The sequence below is a fragment of the Hyperolius riggenbachi genome, chromosome 11 (genome assembly GCF_040937935.1).
Source record: "Hyperolius riggenbachi isolate aHypRig1 chromosome 11, aHypRig1.pri, whole genome shotgun sequence".
NCBI lineage: Eukaryota > Metazoa > Chordata > Amphibia > Anura > Hyperoliidae > Hyperolius > Hyperolius riggenbachi.
This window is the reverse complement of record NC_090656.1, coordinates 226654022-226671921: the sequence shown is the minus strand read 5'-3', so window position 1 is coordinate 226671921 and position 17900 is coordinate 226654022. Positions and strand designations below refer to the sequence as shown.

Here is a 17900-nt window from a genome sequence, read left to right as displayed (position 1 = left end):
CAGGATGTTAACCTCATGTCTGCTTCCATGAAAGCAGGAAGTAGACAATGCAGATTATTACAGGATTTGTATCATCTGTAACAAAGAAATGTGTTTTTTAAGTTATTATGCTGTTGCTTATATTTTAGAGCAGAGAGGAAGTTCTGAGTTCAGGTCCACTTTAAAAAGAAACCCTAACCAAGAAGTGAACTTCGTCCCAATCAGTAGCTGATACCCCCTTTTTACATGAGGAATCTATTCCTTTTCACAAACGGATCATCAGGGGAGTCTGTACGGCTGATACTGTGGTGAAACCCCTCCCACAGTGTGTCTGTGAAACTCGTTGCATTGTGGGAAATAGCTGATTACAGCTGTTTCCAACCGCCAAAAAAGCAAGCAGCATCTCCTTCCACTGGCATCACCTGCCAGCAGTAAAAATGTCACCATGTGATAAATGTCAGAATGTAAATCAGGGAGAGGAAAGGTTTTACAATGGGCAAACACTGACTAAATCATTTATACACAATTATTGTAAAAATGAAGCACTTTTTTTATTACATTATTTTCACCGGAGTTCCTCTTTAAACTCAGCTGTAAAGATAGTAGTGGTTTTGATGTGCTTGAGAGCTTTTTCTTGTGAGTGTGCAAAGGGTTAACTGATGTTGCTACTTTTACAGAAATCATACTAAAATGTGTCATTATTATTGGATGATGTGTGGTGGTCCCGTGTCCTGTGGTGGTCCTGTGTCCTGTGGTGGTCCTGTGCCCTGTGGTGGTCCCGTGTCCTGTGGTGGTCCGGCTCTCTGTACATCAGTGGTATCCGTGCTCTGGGCGTGCTCTGGCCGTGCTATTCGGAAACAAGCCATGCGGTCTCTCAGGAATGCGGTCTTGCCTTTGCGTGTTGTTGGCTCACCACACCGGCTTTGTATGTCTCCAGGGCTTTCTCCCGGCCTGTGTGACACGGGAGGGGCCTATTGTCAATTCTCATGGGTGGCATGACACACGGATCTCACTTCCCCGCAGTGCTCAGCAGGTTCATAATGAGTCTGTACATGTCAGGCGGGCGGGTCTCCCCGGCATCATTGTCTGGGGATTCAGCTCTGTGCAGAGATCTATCTGGGCTTTCTTCTCACACTCTGCTATAGGGAGGCCCTGGGAACAGAGTAACATTTCAGGGTTATAGTTCAGTCAGGCAAAACAGTTACTGTCCATATTATGACTGTGAGAGAATCAGACTGTGACATCCTCTGAGGACAGTCAGTGACATGACTGTGTACTCTGTACAGTGCTGCAGAAGATGTCAGTGCAAAATAAATACATAATAATAATATGGTAGGACATAAGTCTATGACTATGGTAGGGATTAGAGTGTAAGCTCCTCTGAGGACAGTCGATGACATGACTATGTACTCTGTAAAGTGCTGCAGAAGAGGTCAGTGCTATATAAATACATAATGGTGATATTGTAGTACATTTCACTATGACTATGGTAGGATTAGACTGTGAGCTTCTCTGAGGACAGTCAGTGACAAGAGTATGTACTCTGTAAAGTGCTGCAGAATGTGACAGTGCTGTATAAATATTCGACTATAAGTCTAGAAACTTAGATCTGACTCATTAAAGGATACCACAGCCCAAAGGCTGTGGTAAAATCAAAGTTGCAATGTGGAGGGAAAGAAAGATACATACTTACCGCTTCCCTCATTCCCTGCCGATGGGTCCCGCTCATCTGTTACAGCTCCCGGTACCGACCCGACTCTCCTGACCCTTCACCCGGACATACTGTGCTGCGCATGCGCAGTATGTCACTATACTCTTCGCTTCTGCCGTCGCATCGTGACGGCAGAAGTACGGACACTCCCCCGCCTCCTCCTCTCCCAGCGTGTGCGCTCCAATCTAAAGCTAGCGTGACATGCTAGCTGGAGTTCGCACTGGGACAATCGATGTGGAGAGAGCGGAGGGGGGAATAAGTTAAAAAAAAACACACTGCCGGCTGGAGGGAGCGGGCGAGTGGGCGGGCAGGCAGCGAGTGGGCGGCGAGCAGGCAGCGGCAGTACAGCCCAAGCATTCTGTACATAGATGCAATGACATCTATGGTACAGCAAGAAAATTATCCCCACATTTATCTCTGCATATGTGCATGTATCTCTGCATATGTGCATGTATATACATGTGTTTATACATGTATATACACACATGTATATACATGCACATATGCAGAGATAAATGTGGGGATAATTTTCTTGCTGTACCATAGATGTCATTGCATCTATGTACAGAATGCTTGGGCTGTACTGCCGCTGCCTGCTCGTCGCCCACTCGCTGCCTGCCCGCCCACTCGCCCGCCCACTCACTCGCTCCCTCCAGCCGGCAGTGTGTGTTTTTTTTAACTTATTCCCCCCTCCGCTCTCTCCACATCGATTGTCCCAGTGCGAACTCCAGCTAGCAAGTCACGCTAGCTTTAGATTGGAGCGCACACGCTGGGAGAGGAGGAGGCGGGGGAGTGTCCGTACTTCTGCCGTCACGATGCGACGGCAGAAGCGAAGAGTATAGTGACATACTGCGCATGCGCAGCACAGTATGTCCGGGTGAAGGGTCAGGAGAGTCGGGTCGGTACCGGGAGCTGTAACAGATGAGCGGGACCCATCGGCAGGGAACGAGGGAAGCGGTAAGTATGTATCTTTCTTTCCCTCCACATTGCAACTTTGATTTTACCACAGCCTTTGGGCTGTGGTATCCTTTAAATAAAAATATAGGTGTCGACTTACACACGAGTCACATCAAACACTGAGCACACCGAGTAAGGGGCTTGATTCACTAAACCGTGATAACTCAAAAATCACACCTTATCAAAGATATCACACCTTATGAAAAGATATCACACCTTACCAAAGATATCACACCTTATCAAAGTTAACACGCCTTATCAGAGTAGCATAGCGAGCGCTACGAACCCGCAGGGGCTCAGGGCAGGATGAGTGCCATTGCCAATTAGCAGGCATACGTTCGTAGCGCTCGTTATGCTACTCTGATAAGGCATGTTAACTTTGATAAGGTGTGATATCTTTGGTAAGGTGTGATATCTTTTCATAAGGTGTGATCTTTGATAAAGTGTGAAATTTGAGTTATCACGGTTTAGTGAATCAAGCCCAATGTGTGAGCTATTAGTGATATTCCCATTGGCAGCAATTTACCCAGTGGTAAGTGACGCTTTCTTGATAAAGGAAATGCCAAGAAAACAGGTCTGAAAGTCCTGCCCACAGCAATTAACAGGCAAAGGGGCGGGGGGAAAATACTTGGCTTATGGAAGGGGGTGAATAATTGCTACACTTGGAGGGCTGGAGGAGTTACTTAAGGGACAGGAGGGGTTAATGGCTGCAATACTGTATGCAGTGCAGTCATTAACCCCTCCTCCAAGTGCAGCTGTTAATGGCTCCTGGTTCCCAAGTGCAGCCATTAACTTTACTTGGTAGACTTATACTTGAGTCGATAAAAAATTCCAGCTTAAGAGGGTCAAATATTAGAGTCGACTTATACATGAGGTTGACTTTTATTCGAGGATGTACGGTAGTAATAATAATAATAATAATATGGTAGGGCACCAGACTATGACTATGGTAGGATTAGATTGTGAGCTCCTCTGAGGACAGTCAGTGACATCACTATGTACTCTGTAATGTGCTGCAGAAGATGTCAGTGCTAACAAATACATAATAATACTATGGTTGAGACATTAGAGTAGGGTGGCGATTAGTTTGTAAGCTGAAGCTTCTTTTCATATAGTTTTCAAAGAACAATAATCGGTTTCAGTATGCGCTATGTTGGGTTTTTACTGTCTTTAGTTAAGCATAGGGTTTACGTGATTTGCAGATGATTGGATTTAGGTTTCCCACACATGTTACTCTGGATCCGGACGTTCTGGGAACATACCTCCCAACTTTTTGAGATGGGACACTTAAGCTCAACACACACCATACAATCTTGGTTGTACAGATCTACCAAATCTATGTAGTATAAGGGCCAACACATTGAAAATACCTTGAATGATTGATTGGATAAGCTCTTATACTACATGAAAGTGGTAAGATTGAACAACCAAGATTGTATGGTGTGTGTTGAGCCTTAAAGAGACTCTGTAACAAAATGTTCAGCCTTAGTTCTTCTATCCTATAAGTTCCTTTGCCTGTTCTAATGTGCTCTGGCTTACTGCAGCCTTTCCTAATTGCACAGTGGCTGTGTTATCTCTGTTATATGATCTAATCTGTTTCCTTCTGTCCGCTCTGTCGGGCTAAGGCTTGAATGTGTGGAATGTGCAGGGCTGCTTGTGATTGGATAGAAGCGATACACACCCTCTTCAGGCCCCCTGCAGGCTCTGTATGTCTCACACACTCTGCTTGTGTGAGCCTATCACAAGCTGGTTAGTTTGTTTGTAAACACTGCCTAAAACTGTTAATTACAAGCCAGGTTTGCAGCAGAGAGTGGCAGAAACAGCACAGAAGGGCCCAGGAGAACATAATGAATAGAATGGTATGCTTTTTGCTGTAAACATTTTAGAGTACAGATTCTCTTTAAGCCATGCCCCCACCACACCCCTAGCCACGCCTCTGGCACACCCCCTAGTCACGCATACCATAAAGTTTTTATAAGAAAAATATTCTGTTTTATTATTTAAACCAAACTGCTCCTTTCTATCCTAGTTCGTATTCCTTCATATTAACATTTGAAAATAAGAACTATATCAATTAATGGATGGGAATAAAGTTTAGGGCTGGAACCCACTAGAACGTTTTTTTTTTTTGGAGTGTTTAGTGGTCGCTTTAAATCGCTAGCGATTTCCCTAAACGCTCTGCCAATGTAAATGGATGTGACAAATTCCAGGAGAAAAGCGCTTTACAAATGTTGTTTGTTGTTTTAAAATCGCTACCAAAATCAACGGAACACGTTCATACAATCGCTTACAAAACGCTAATTCAAAAATGCTAGCGATTGCGATAGCGATTTGCGACTTGTAGTGGGTTCCAGCCCTTAGAGTCGATTAAACACATTTTTCAGTAGAAAAATAACATGTATGTACACAGATCTGTACATCGGTCCTGAAAGAGGGACAAATGAAGGAGAAAGAGGGACAGGGGGACTGGGCTGGTCCCTCATTGGGAGGCAGTCCCTCATTGGGAAAGAGAAGGACAGTTGGTTGCTATGCTGGGACGGTGGGAATAGTTTATACTGCGAGTCTCTTGTCTTATCGATCAGATCCCTTTACCCTGTCCTGTGTTTTAGGTGGTTCAGGGATTGATGGTCGGTCGTCTCACCCGCTGGTTCAGAGATGATGCGGTGCTGATACTTAGCATGGCGGTCTCCATGGTCGTCGGACTGGGACTGGTAAGAATTCACTGCCTATTTTATCACTGTTTCTCTCCCGCTTGTCCTGGTAACATGTGAGAAAATATTGAACTTCAAACTTTTATTGGGGTCTGAGTTTAAGTTTGAAAAAAAGTTGTTTTAAATCCAACAAAACTTTCAGGGAAATAAAACCTGCTTTTTAGCTGAGTTGTGAATAATCAATGTATTTTGGGACTAATGTAAACGTAAATTTTTGGCCACACTTTGGACAAACAAAAGCGCTTATAATGAGTATATCCAAATGCAGCATTTATGCTCATTTCTGAGGAGATTCAGCCTCAATATTAAGTATAGCAAAGTAGAAAATCGCTCTGAAAAGTGCTAGATCAGAGCAATTTTCCAAGCGTTCAGTTACAGCACATGCCTAGAATCGCTTAGAAAAATCACTTCAAAAAGCGCTGAGCGTTTGCAATTACACTAGCGCTTTTTGGTGTGCACTGGCCCTAAATCTTGGCTCTTCCAGCAAGCCTGCACCTATTCAGTAAGGAGTCCTAGGGCAAGACTCCCTAACACTGCTACTGCCTATAGAGCGCGCCCTAGTGGCTGCAGCTCTGGCGCTTTGAGTCCTCCAGGAGAAAAGCGCAATATAAATGCTCTGTGTCTTATCTATAACACATATCCACTGGCGTCACATAGTAGAAACAAGGCCTAAAGTGCGCTGAGCAGATTCGGGGCGGCCGGACCTCAGCTCTCCTGTCCCCCCGCTATGGAGATTGCTGCAGCAATAATGCCTCTTAGAAAACATCTGATGCAATCACTCTTTGCAGTCCAGCCCAGAGATCGTCAGCTGTTTCGTGTAGACGAGCGTTTGTTTATTTTGTTCAGATTGTAAAGGTTACTAATTATACCTTCACATCTATCGCCATACATCGCTCTCTCTCAGAAATAACATCCTGTATTGTTGGTATAAGTTCGTCTCGAAGCATCGCATTGATGTGGAGGGCTTTAAAGTGCAAATAGCGGAACCGCAATGGCAACACGCCGCCCGTCTTCAAGGGATCAGTCGATGGGCCGAAGACTGAGCAAATAAAGTTTTTCTGTTGTACATTCTCCCATGTCTTTGTCCCAATAAGTGCCTTGTGTCTTTCCGAGCTGTTTATACAGCATATTATTCGCCTACGTTCGCCAACATAGCATGCGACGACCTGCCCTTCCTTTACTGTTATCCCACACAAGACGCAGAGAGGAATATCCGCCATAAAAACGTCCCCAACATAAACACAGAGAGGGCAAAGATTCCTCCTCGTCTGTTGTTTGTATTTAGTAAGTCTCTGTTGGAGAGAAGTCGAGAAAAGACATGAACTGTGGGACATATCAGAGTCCTCCGGTGTCACTTCTCCAGCCACTGACATAAGACAGTATCTCTCACAGTATGGCCACTGTGACATCCAGCAGCCAGGGGTGTGACTAGAAATCAGCAGACTCCAGCAATGGCCGCCTTCAGGCAGCATGTGTCAGGCAGATAAGTGACAGGCAGTAAGTTGACACAGATAATTGGCAGGCATTAGGTAACACAAATAAGTGACAGGCAGTACGGTGACACAGATAGGTGACAGGCAGTAGGTGACACAAATAAGTGACAGGCAGTAAGGTGACACAGATAGGTGACAGGCAGTAGGTGACACAAATAAGTGACAGGCAGTACGGTGACACAGATAAATGACAACAATTAATTCAAAACTGGTGCACAGGTCCCTAAAAAGTAGAGTTCACCCTGAGGTATTTTCCACAGGGGAAGGCTGTTTAAACAGATAAATGACAGGCAGTAAGGTGAAAAAGATAAGTGACAGGCAGTAGGTGACACAAATAAGTTACAGGAAGTAAGGTGACACAGATAAGTGACAGGCAATAAGGTGACACAGATGAGTGACAGGCAGTAAGGTGGCACAGATAAGTGACAGGCAATAAGGTGACACAGATGAGTGACAGGCAGTAAGGTGGCACAGATAAGTGACAGGCAATAAGGTGACACAGATGAGTGACAGGCAGTAAGGTGGCACAGATAAGTGACCGTCAGTAAGGTGACAAAGATAAGGGACAGGCAGTAAGGTGACACCAATAAGTGACAGGCAGTAAGGTGACACAGATAAGTGACAGGCAGTAAGGTGACAAAGATAAGTGACAGGCAGTAAGGTTCAAAAATAAGTGACAGGCAGTAGGAGACACAAATAAGTGACAGGCAATAGGTGACACAGATAAGTGACAGGGAGTAGGTGATGCAGATAAGTGACAGGCATATAAGTGACAGGCAGTTGGTGACACAGATAAGTGACAAGCAGATACGTGACAGGCAGTAGGTGATGCAAATAAGTGACAGGCAGTAGGTGACACAGATAAGTGACAGGCAATAAGGTGACACAGATAAGTACAGGCAGTAGGTGACACAGATAAGTGACAGGCAGTAGGTGACGCAGATAATTGACAGGCAGTAGGTGACCCAGATAAGTGACAGGCAGTAGGTGACACAGATAAGTGACAGGCAGTAGGTGATGCAGATAAGGGACAGGCAGTAGGTGATGCAGATAATTGACAGGCAGTAGGTGACACAGATAAGTGACAGGCAGTAGGTGATGCAGATAAGTGACAGGAAGTAGGTGACACAGATAAGTGATAGGCAGTAGGTGATGCAGATAAGTGACAGGCAGTAGGTGATGCAGATAAGTGACAGGCAGTAGGTGATGCAGATAAGTGACAGGCAGTAGGTGATGCAGTTAAGTGATAGGCAGTAGGTGACACAGATAAGTGACAGGCAGTAGGTGATGCAGATAAGTGACAGGCAGTAGGTGATGCAGATAAGTGACAGGCAGTAGGTGATGCAGATAAGTGACAGGCAGTAGGTGATGCAGATAAGTGACAGGCAGTAGGTGATGCAGTTAAGTGATAGGCAGTAGGTGACACAGATAAGTGACAGGCAGTTGGTGACACAGATAAGTGACAAGGTACATACACACGTCGGATTTATCCAAACGACCGGTCGTTTGTACGTTTGAACGTCCGGTCATTTGGACGTCAAATCGGGGCGTGTGTGTGGTCGGTCGTTCAGCTGATAAGACTGGATTTAAACGATCCGCTTGGCAAATCTTTGAAATCCAGTCTTATCAGCTGAACGACCGACCGCACACACGCCCCGATTTGACGTCCAAATGACCGGACGTTCAAACGTACAAACGACCGGTCGTTTGGATAAATCCGACGTGTGTACGAGCCTACAGGCAGTATATGACACAGATAAGTGACAGGCAGTAGGTGACACAGAAAAGTGACAGGGAAATAAGTGACAGGAAGACAGGTAACAGGCAGATAAGAGAATTGATCAGGATAATTGGGAGATAACAATTGCCTGATGGAACGACTGACCCTTTGTGTGTACAAGTGACTGGTAACAGGTTAGCTTTAGATCGTTCTGATAGTTAGATTGTTTTAACGATTGCATCATGTGTGGTCTGCACATAAGATCTGATTCCCCCACTTGTATCTCTCTGTGTAGGTGCTGATGACGAACGTTCTCCATTTCTGCTTCATTGTCCCTCTGTTAATCTTCGCCCTGAGCGTCTCCGGAACCATCACCGACAGCATCCTGACGAAGGCCGTCCCCTCCGCCGAAACCGGTAGGTATAGAAAACGTTCTCAATTTACACGAATCTGAAAGAACTCCGTCTGCCAGATCGGTCATTTGCTTTGAATGACGCAGCTTGTTCTAAATAACACGTTAAAGTGGCCCTGAACTCAGAACTGCCTCTCTACTCTAAAAGATAAGCAACAGCATAACAACATTTACAGAAAAACATTTCTTTGTTACAGCTGATACAAATCCTGTGATAAATCTGCAGTGTGTCTACGTCCTGCTTTCATGGAAGCAGACGTATTGTTTACAGCCTGTGTTTAAACATTAGCTGTTCTGCTGAGACAGCCAGATGACACCGCTGAGAGATCAAATTACAACTTGTGATTATATACCCTCTATATATTTAGAGTTTAGCCTGTCTAAGTCCCCCCTTAATCTGTGACTAATCACAAGTTGTAATTTGATCTCTCCCCTGTGTCACATGATTACCCTGGCAGAGTTGGCAGATAGCCTCATTTGTAAACACAGGGGGCCTGATTCACTATTCGGTGCTAACCTAGTTAGCACGCCTAAAAGGCTTTGGACGTGCTAACTAGGGTGCTAAGTAGTTAGCATTCAGAAAGGTGAATCAGGCCGCGCGCAAAACTTTGCACCCGCAAAGTCCGGTGCGCGCGAAATGTCGCATCGCGGTGCGACAAAACGGCGCAAACGATGCGCCTGTAAGGGCATATTGGGTGCGACCTTAATGCGGCATACTGCGACGTTAAGGTCGCACTCAATGCGCCCTTAAAGGCAACGTTTCGTGCGCACAGGACTTTGCTAATTAGCGTGCCCTAAGCATTTTTTGGCGTGATAAGGGGCTTTTCACAAGCGTGCTAATAGTTAGCACCGCTTTATGAATCAAGCCCAGGATGTTAACCCTATGACTGCTTCCATGAAAGCAGGAAGTAGACACTGCAGATTTCTTACAGGATTTGTATCAGCTGTAACAAAGAAATGTTTTTTCTTTAAAGCTTATTATGCTGTTGCTTATCTTTTACAGCAGAGAGGAAGTTCTGAGTTCAGGTCCACTAACTTTAAGGCGATGTATGGAGAGTGAAGCGGGCCATTGCATGGCGAGCGGTTCTGCCGCAGCAGTACCCCCCCCCCCCCCCCCCCGCTGTGCTCTTCATTCATACAATCTCTGGTGATTGCTCCCTGCACGATATTATCGCCGCTTCACCCGCCTTAATGGATCTGAAGCGGATCTGATTACCCGGCACAAAGCCCAGTAAATGAATGACATACTTTCTGCCATTCCGCTGCAGGGTTATGTTACTCTACGTGGGTGTGTTAGATCTCTCCGCCTCCTCATACACGGGGCCCGCAGCGACTTCCACCGGCCACCTGCAGGGAGAGGAGGCAGCATTGTACACACAGACTACAGGCCATATCTGTGGATGAACTATGAGAGAAAGGACAACTGGAGTGAGAGATACATGGAGGCTGTCATATTTATTTCCTTTTATACAATACCAGTTGCCTGGCAGCCCTGCTGATCTATTTGTCTGAATAACACCAGAAACATGCATGAAGCTAATCTTTCAGATCTAAAAATAATGTTCTGCTGCATGTTTGATCTACTGCATGCTTGTTCAGGGTCTATGGCTGAAGGTGTTAGAGGCAGAGGATCATCTGGACAGCCAGGCAACTGGTATTGCTTAAAGAGAATCTGTATTGTTAAAATCGCACAAAAGTAAACATACCAGTGCGTTAGGGGACATCTCCTATTACCCTCTGTCACAATTTCGTCGCTCCTCGCAGCATTAAAAGTGGTTAAAAACAGTTTTAAAAAGTTTGTGTATAAACAAACAAAATGGCCACCAAAACAGGAAGTAGGTTGATGTACAGTATGTCCACACATAGAAAATACATCCATACACAAGCAGGCTGTATACACCCTTCCTTTTGAATCTCAAGAGATCATTTGTGTGTTTCTTTCCCCCTGTTCTCATGCACTGAAGTTTCAGGCCGCTTGTTTCTTCCTGCAAACAGCTTTGCCCTTGTCTGTAATTCTTCAGTATGTGAAAGCCCAGCCAGCTCAGAGGACGATTTATCCAGCTTGTAAAAGATAAGAGAGAAGAGAGAAGCTGCTCTAATCTAAATAATACACAGGCAGTGTGCATAGAGGGGCCTGGAAGGGGGAGTTCATAGCAGAACCACAACACTGAAGAACTTGGCAGCCTTCCAGACACAGGCCGACAAGTCTGACAGGGGAAAGATACATTGATTTATTACAGAGACTGTGATAGCAGAAAGTGCTGCAGTAAGCCAGAACACATTAGAATAGCTTTTGGAACTTGTAGGATGATAAAAAACAGGATGCAATTTTTGTTACGGAGTCTCTTTAAAGAGTCTGTGTACTAAAAAAAAGTCCCCTGGGGGGTACTCGCCTTAGGAGGGGGAAGCCTCAGGGTCCCAATGAGGCTTCCCCCATCCCTGTAGCTGCAGGCAGTCCAGTGCTGGCTGCACCGAAGTCCCCAGCATTCCTCGCTTGACAAGCCTGACAAGGCTTGCTATATTTACTTTCCCTGGCTCCAGCGGGGGCGCTGTTGCGTCTCTCAGCACGGAGATAGGCGGAAATAGCCAATCTGTGTCGGGTCCGCTCTACTGCGCAGGTGCAGGAGACTTGTGCCGGTGCAGTAGAGCGGACCGACAGCGATCGGCTATTTCCACCTATTTCAGTTTGGAGAGCCACTACAACGCCTGTGCTGGAGCCAGGAAGGTAAATATTTACATCCCCGCTGTTCGGAGGGCTAGAGCGAGACCGCTGTGGGACACAGGAGGATGGGGGAAGCCTCGATAGGATCTGGAGGCTTCCACCTACTGAGGTGAGTACCCCCAGGGGATTGTTTTTTGTTACAGATTCTCTTTAAAGCAGTAGGATCAGCCATACTATGCCAGGGAAAAAAACACATATATAAGTAGATAAATACTTGATCTACTTACATAACACATGTATTATACTGTCCACATTTTGATTTCAGTGAATGTTATATAGTAAATGACGAGAATTCTGTTCCTGGTGGGGGCCATGTCTTTTGCCCACAGTTAAGCCTAACTCGTGATGTCATTTCTGCCCTTTACTTTTACTCAGCCTTGCTTGTAAACACAAGTGAGTAGGGGATTAGGTTTCAAATAAGAAGCTGGCAGGGAAATAAAGGGAAGAGGAGGAATAGATTATAGATAAAAAGAACCCCCAGCATGCAATTCTTTGGCACGACTACTAAAGGGCCAGTGCTCCTTAAGTATGTGATAACTCCAATTCATAACAGTAGAAAAAGTTTTGAATGCAGGATTAGCATCTTTATCACTTAATACACTCAGACCAGTTGCTGTTGAAATTTGATTTGTATGGTGACGATACCGCTTTAAAGGCGGACTGAAGAGAGAGGTATATGGAGGCTGTCATGTTTATTTCCTTTTAGACAATACCAGTTGCCTGGCAGCCCTGCTGATCCTCTGCCTCTAATACTATTAGCCATAGCCCCTAAACAAGCATGCAGCAAATCAGGTGTTTCAGTGGTTCAGACTTATAAGTCTGATCTGACAAGACTAGCTGCATGCTTGTTTCTGGTTTTAATCAGATACTACTGCAGAGAAATAGACCAGCAGGGCCGCCAGGTAACTGGTATTGATTAAAAGGAAATAAACATGACAGCCTCCATATACCTCTCTCTTCAGTTCCCCTTTAAAAGGAAGTAAACATGTCAGCCTCCATATCCGTCTCATATTGGGTTTCCTTTAACCAGCCGGGCGGTATGGACGAGCTCAGCTCGTCCATCACCGCCGGAGGCTGCCGCTCAGGCCCTGCTGGGCCGATTTGCATCAAATAAAGAGCAGCACACGCAGCCGGCACTTTGCCAGCCGCGTGTGCTGCCTGATCGCCGCCGCTCTGCGGCGATCCGCCGCGAGCAGCGGCGAAAGAGGGTCCCCCCACCTGCCTGAGCCCAGCATAGCCGGAACAAAAAGTTCCGGCCAGCGCTAAGGGCTGGATCGGAGGCGGCAGACGTCAGGACGTCGGCTGACGTCCATGACGTCACTCCGCTCGTCGCTATGGCGACGATGTAAGCAAAACAAGGAAGGCCGCTCATTGCGGCCTTCCTTGTTTATTCTGGGCGCCGGAGGCGATCGGAAGAACGCCTCCGGAGCGCCCTCTAGTGGGCTTTCATGCAGCCAACTTTCAGTTGGCTGCATGAAATAGTTTTTTTTTTTTTCAAAAAAAACCCTCCCGCAGCCACCCTGGCGATTTAATCAGAACGCCAGGGTGGTTAATGCCACTACAATAAAGCAGGAACTGGCATCTCTGCACACTCTTACCTTTAAAAAATGAAATATTGTAGGAAAGTGTTTCTGACATATTTATTTATATAAATCACAGAACCTGAGTCATAAATATAGCAACTCAATATATCCTATTACTGAATCGTAAAACTTAACTTTTAATAAACTATTAAAAAGAAAAGAAAAGTGTTTCGGCTGATTTTTTATCATATAAACTTGCAAGTGATGCAGGGCCTGCCATTTCAGTACGTACTGGTCTGCATAAAGACCATTATCCCAGGTCCCTAATGCTGGGCATACACGGTGCGTTTTCTACTGTGTAATCGTGTACCGTCTAAACTGTCTTAGCACTTTTTCCCTTGAAAAAGCTTCATTTAGAAGTGAAACATGTCGGGTTGTTTGGGGGTTGTGTAATTTTATATGTAACTTGTTATGTGGTACCTGGGATAATGGTCTTTATCCAGTACTGAAATAGCAGGCCCTGCATCACTTGCACGTTTATATGATAAAAAAAATCAGCCAAAAGACTTTTCTTTTTATATAAGAGAGAACAGAGGCTCCAAAAGGATAAAAGGGGTTTTAAAGGAGCTTAAAAGCCAAAATTTGGTAATTAGAGGAGGCAGTGGTGGACTTACCTCCTCCAAGCAGACACAACACGACTGTACATTCAGTCTATTTATTAACGAACTCCAGATAAAACAAAGCAACGCGTTTCACGGGTCAGCGCCCGCTTCCTCAGGCAATAGAAAAAGGAGTTACAGCATCTAGCAAAACAAACGACACTCAGCGCCTCTCACTCTTTTCTTTTTAATAGTTTATTAAAAGTTACGTTTTATGATTCAGTAATAGGATATACTGTGTTGCTATATTTATTTATATATCACCACCGTCTTCCGTGTGGTGTACCAAATAGGGGATGATGGGGGTCCATAAATCCATACCTAGTTCATATACAGTACAATCACCTCAAGTACACAAAAATACATGATAACATGCAGAAATAAAGGCTCACAGTCATGTCATAGAATGAATACTACAGACAATAACCAGTAGGGCTAGGAACCTGACCTTGTGAGCTTACAGTCTATGGGTAGGGGCGGGGTGGAGACACTGAGGAGGAGGCTGGCCTTGTGGGGAGAAGCCTACCACTTACAGTCTAGAGCAGGGGTATGAAACTCAGATACAAAGTGGGCCGAAATTGAGCTCTGAGACTAAGTCGCGGGCCGACCTCAATGTCTAGTGGTCACCTCTTTCCCTTATAGAGTTCCCTGGTGTCTGCCCCCTCCATTCTCTATAGAGTTCCCTGGTGTCTAGTATCCTCCTCCCTCTCCTATACAGTTCCCTGGTATCTGATTCCGTCCCCCTCCCCTTATGGCTTCACTGGCGATCTAGGGCTTACCATCCAATATAGCTTCTCTGGTGGTCTAGCGTGGGCCAAACATAACAAAGTGGGGAAACCACCTGAAGGCCAAATCTGATGGCTCCGAGGGCCAGATTTGGCCCACGGGCCGGAGTTTGACATGTATGGTCTAGAGCAGGCATGGGCAAACTTGGCCCTCCAGCTGTTAAAGTGGATCCGAGATGAACTTTTACTCATTGCATAATTGTGTTCCTTTCCTATTGTTTATAGGGCATTCCTCAAGCCAAATACTTTTTTGTTTTTGTTTTAATGCTCTAATTTCCTATAAACTAAATAAACCACTCCCACAGGTTTTCAGAGAGCCAAGGCACTTTCAGACAGTAGCAAGGGCTCATGGGAGCTCAGTCTGGGCAGGAGAAGGGGGAGGTATTACTAGCCAGAGATTTCAGAGGCAGAGAGGAGGAGGAGGGGGGATTAGTTTTCTTTGCTCAAGATACAGATAAGCCTGCCTCTGTGTAATGTTTTCAAACAACATGTCTGCTGTCATTGTATCACAGGAAGAAATATTCTTATTCTATTAAAGCTGTTTGCAGCTAGATTTGCTGTGTAAACTATCTAAACTTTAGATAAGATATATAGACAAGTTACTTGTTATAGTTAGTTTTTCATCTCGGATCCGCTTTAAGGAACTACAAGTCCCACAATGCATTGCAGGAGTCTGACAGCCACAGTCATGACTCATAAAGGCAAATGCATTGTGGGACTTGTAGTTCCGTAACAGCTGGAGGGCCAAGTTTGCCCATGTATGCTCTAGAGGGTAGTGGGGTGGAGACAGTAGAGGGAGGACTATCCTTGTGAGCTTACAATCTAGAGAGTAGGGGAGTGAAGACAATAGGGGGAGGAGCCACATATGTAAAAAAAAAAGGGCACCCCGAAATTTGAGCACCCAGAACAGCCAATAGTGGAATATCTGTAAATTTTTCTGATATTACACTAATAAAGTGGGAAAAAAAAAAACAATAGTAAAATATAAAATAACGCTGAACCATCCCACTACTAATGCCTAAACAAAGCGGAATATAACCCTGCATTTCAACTTTGCTCTAAAACATTATTTACAGCATATTATATGCAACCAGCATTTTTTTTTTTTACTAGACCAGCATTGGAAGGGTTACACAGAGTTTTAAAGTTCCTGGAAATTTCTGCAGACGCATCTGAAGCTGAAATAGATACATTTTGTTTACATAAATGTATCTAAGTGTTGAATGTGACTCACTCTCTCTGACTGAGCTGGAGGACAGCCAAAGTGTGCAACATTCAACACTCAGATACATTTATGTAAACAAAATGTATCTATTTCAGCTTCGGATGCGTCTGCAGAAATCTCCAGGAACTTTAAAACTCTGTGTGTAACCCTTCCAATGCTGGTCTAGTAAAAAAAAATGCTGGTTGCATATAATATGCTGTAAATAATGTTTTAGAGCAAAGTTGAAATGCAGGGTTATATTCCACTTTAACCAACCTCCCAACCTTAATCCTCCCACCCACGACGCCAAACCTTAATCTTCCTACCCCCACAGATAACCTTAAAGGGGAACTTCAGCCTAAACAAACATACTGTCATCAATTTATATTAGGTATGTTAATTAGAATAGATAGGTAATATAATCTCTTACCCACCCTGTTTTAAAAGAACAGGCAAATGTTTGTGATTCATGGGGGCTGCCATCTTTGTCATGGGGGCTGCCATCTTTGCTATCTTTTTGGTTGAAAGGAGGTGACAGGGAGCAGGAGACACAGTTCCAACTGTCCTGTGTCCTGATAACCCCTCCCAGCTGCATGTGCTAGGCTTCAAATGTCAAATTCAAAATGTAAAAAAAAAAATTGCACCAAAACAGCAGAACGAGAACAACAAAATCAGAAATCCCATCATGCTTTGCACAGCATCAGGGGAAAAAAGGCAGTTTTCTTCTGTGCAGCTAAAAATGAGGCTTGTAAAAGAGAAACAGTTCTGATGCTGTGAAACTGTTAAAGAAACACCAAGCCTTTTCAGTGCTGCTGAGTCAATTTTTAGTCCGGAGGTTCACTCCCGCAGCAAAAAAACCAAAACAAAACAAAAATAACGCAAACACAATAATTTTTGCCCGCAACCATAGGGGTCCCTTAAATTACCGGTAAGCAGGGAAGCTTGGGGCGCATCAGTGAGAGTGAGTGAGACTGTAAGGGCCTGAGCCCCCTAACACAGTTGTGTCCACCCTTATAGCAACAGATTGATGTTACAGATGCTGCTGAAAAGAGGACAGAGGAGGATACAAATGCATTAGTGGGCTCAGGCCTTTAAGGTTTGGATGTGGGGGTTGGACTGCTGAATAGGGTGGCACGCTGAAACGGTTACTCATTGTATCAATCTTGTTGGGGAAGTATCCATCTTGACAGAATGTAAATCCCACCCCAGCCCACCACAGCCCCGCCTACAGACACTGACTCCACCCATGCAGAACTGGAGGAAAGTAACACAGCATTCATTTTAAATTTGGATAGACACTGATAGATGAAAACATAGCGTAACGCGTGTTGTGTACATAATGAAAGTTGTGCTATGTACGCAATGTGCGCTACGTTACTTGGCTTATTTGCTAAAACGTATTCCCTGTTTCTGTCTTCCAGGTACCATGTTGGGGATCTGCGCATCTGTCCAGCCCTTCACGCGCACACTGGGCCCGACTATTGGGGGATATCTGTACAAACACTACGGCGTGCCTGCGTTTGGCCTCTTCAATGTCACCGTTAGTCTGGGCTTACTAATGTACCTTATAAACCGGCACAACAGTCGGAAGGTGGAGAAGCGGACATGACATAGGGAGAAACTGCGAGTGCCAGAAAACGGGACAGCTCCACCCAACTTTGAGATCTCCGTATTGGCTCCTTCCCACTGATATGAATTGCAGATGGGCGGGGCTCCACATTACTGACGCTGCTACCATTAAATGTGCACAGTGCTCTGTTTATTCCTATACAAGTTCCGATGTCAGATGATCGGTTTCTTGACATTCTCGCGGTTCCATAGTAAAATGCGCGAACACAAAGACAATAGTAGTGAAATTCATGATCTATCATGTTCTCAGGATTTAAATTCACGGTAAAAAAAATTTGTAATTAATAATTTTTTGAATTTTTGTAAAAAAAAAAAAAAAAATCACACTTATTTAAAAAAAAACATTTTTAAGAAATAAAGTAACAAATGTTGATTATTTTAATAAACAAATGAAT

General features: G+C 44.7%; 1 protein-coding gene across 2 annotated transcripts in view; it reads left to right on the top strand.

Moving 5' to 3' along the window:
* Positions 1-17649, top strand: part of SLC22A18 (solute carrier family 22 member 18) — a 117086-nt gene extending 99437 nt beyond the window's left edge. For both annotated transcript variants that reach the window (XM_068261233.1, XM_068261232.1), the window contains exons 8-10: positions 5257-5358; positions 8867-8987; positions 17298-17649. In XM_068261233.1, coding sequence (XP_068117334.1) covers positions 5257-5358; positions 8867-8987; positions 17298-17485 — 411 coding nt within the window. In that variant the 3' untranslated portion in view covers positions 17486-17649. The remainder of the gene's footprint in view (positions 1-5256; positions 5359-8866; positions 8988-17297) is intronic.
* The last annotated feature ends 251 nt before the right edge of the window (positions 17650-17900 follow it).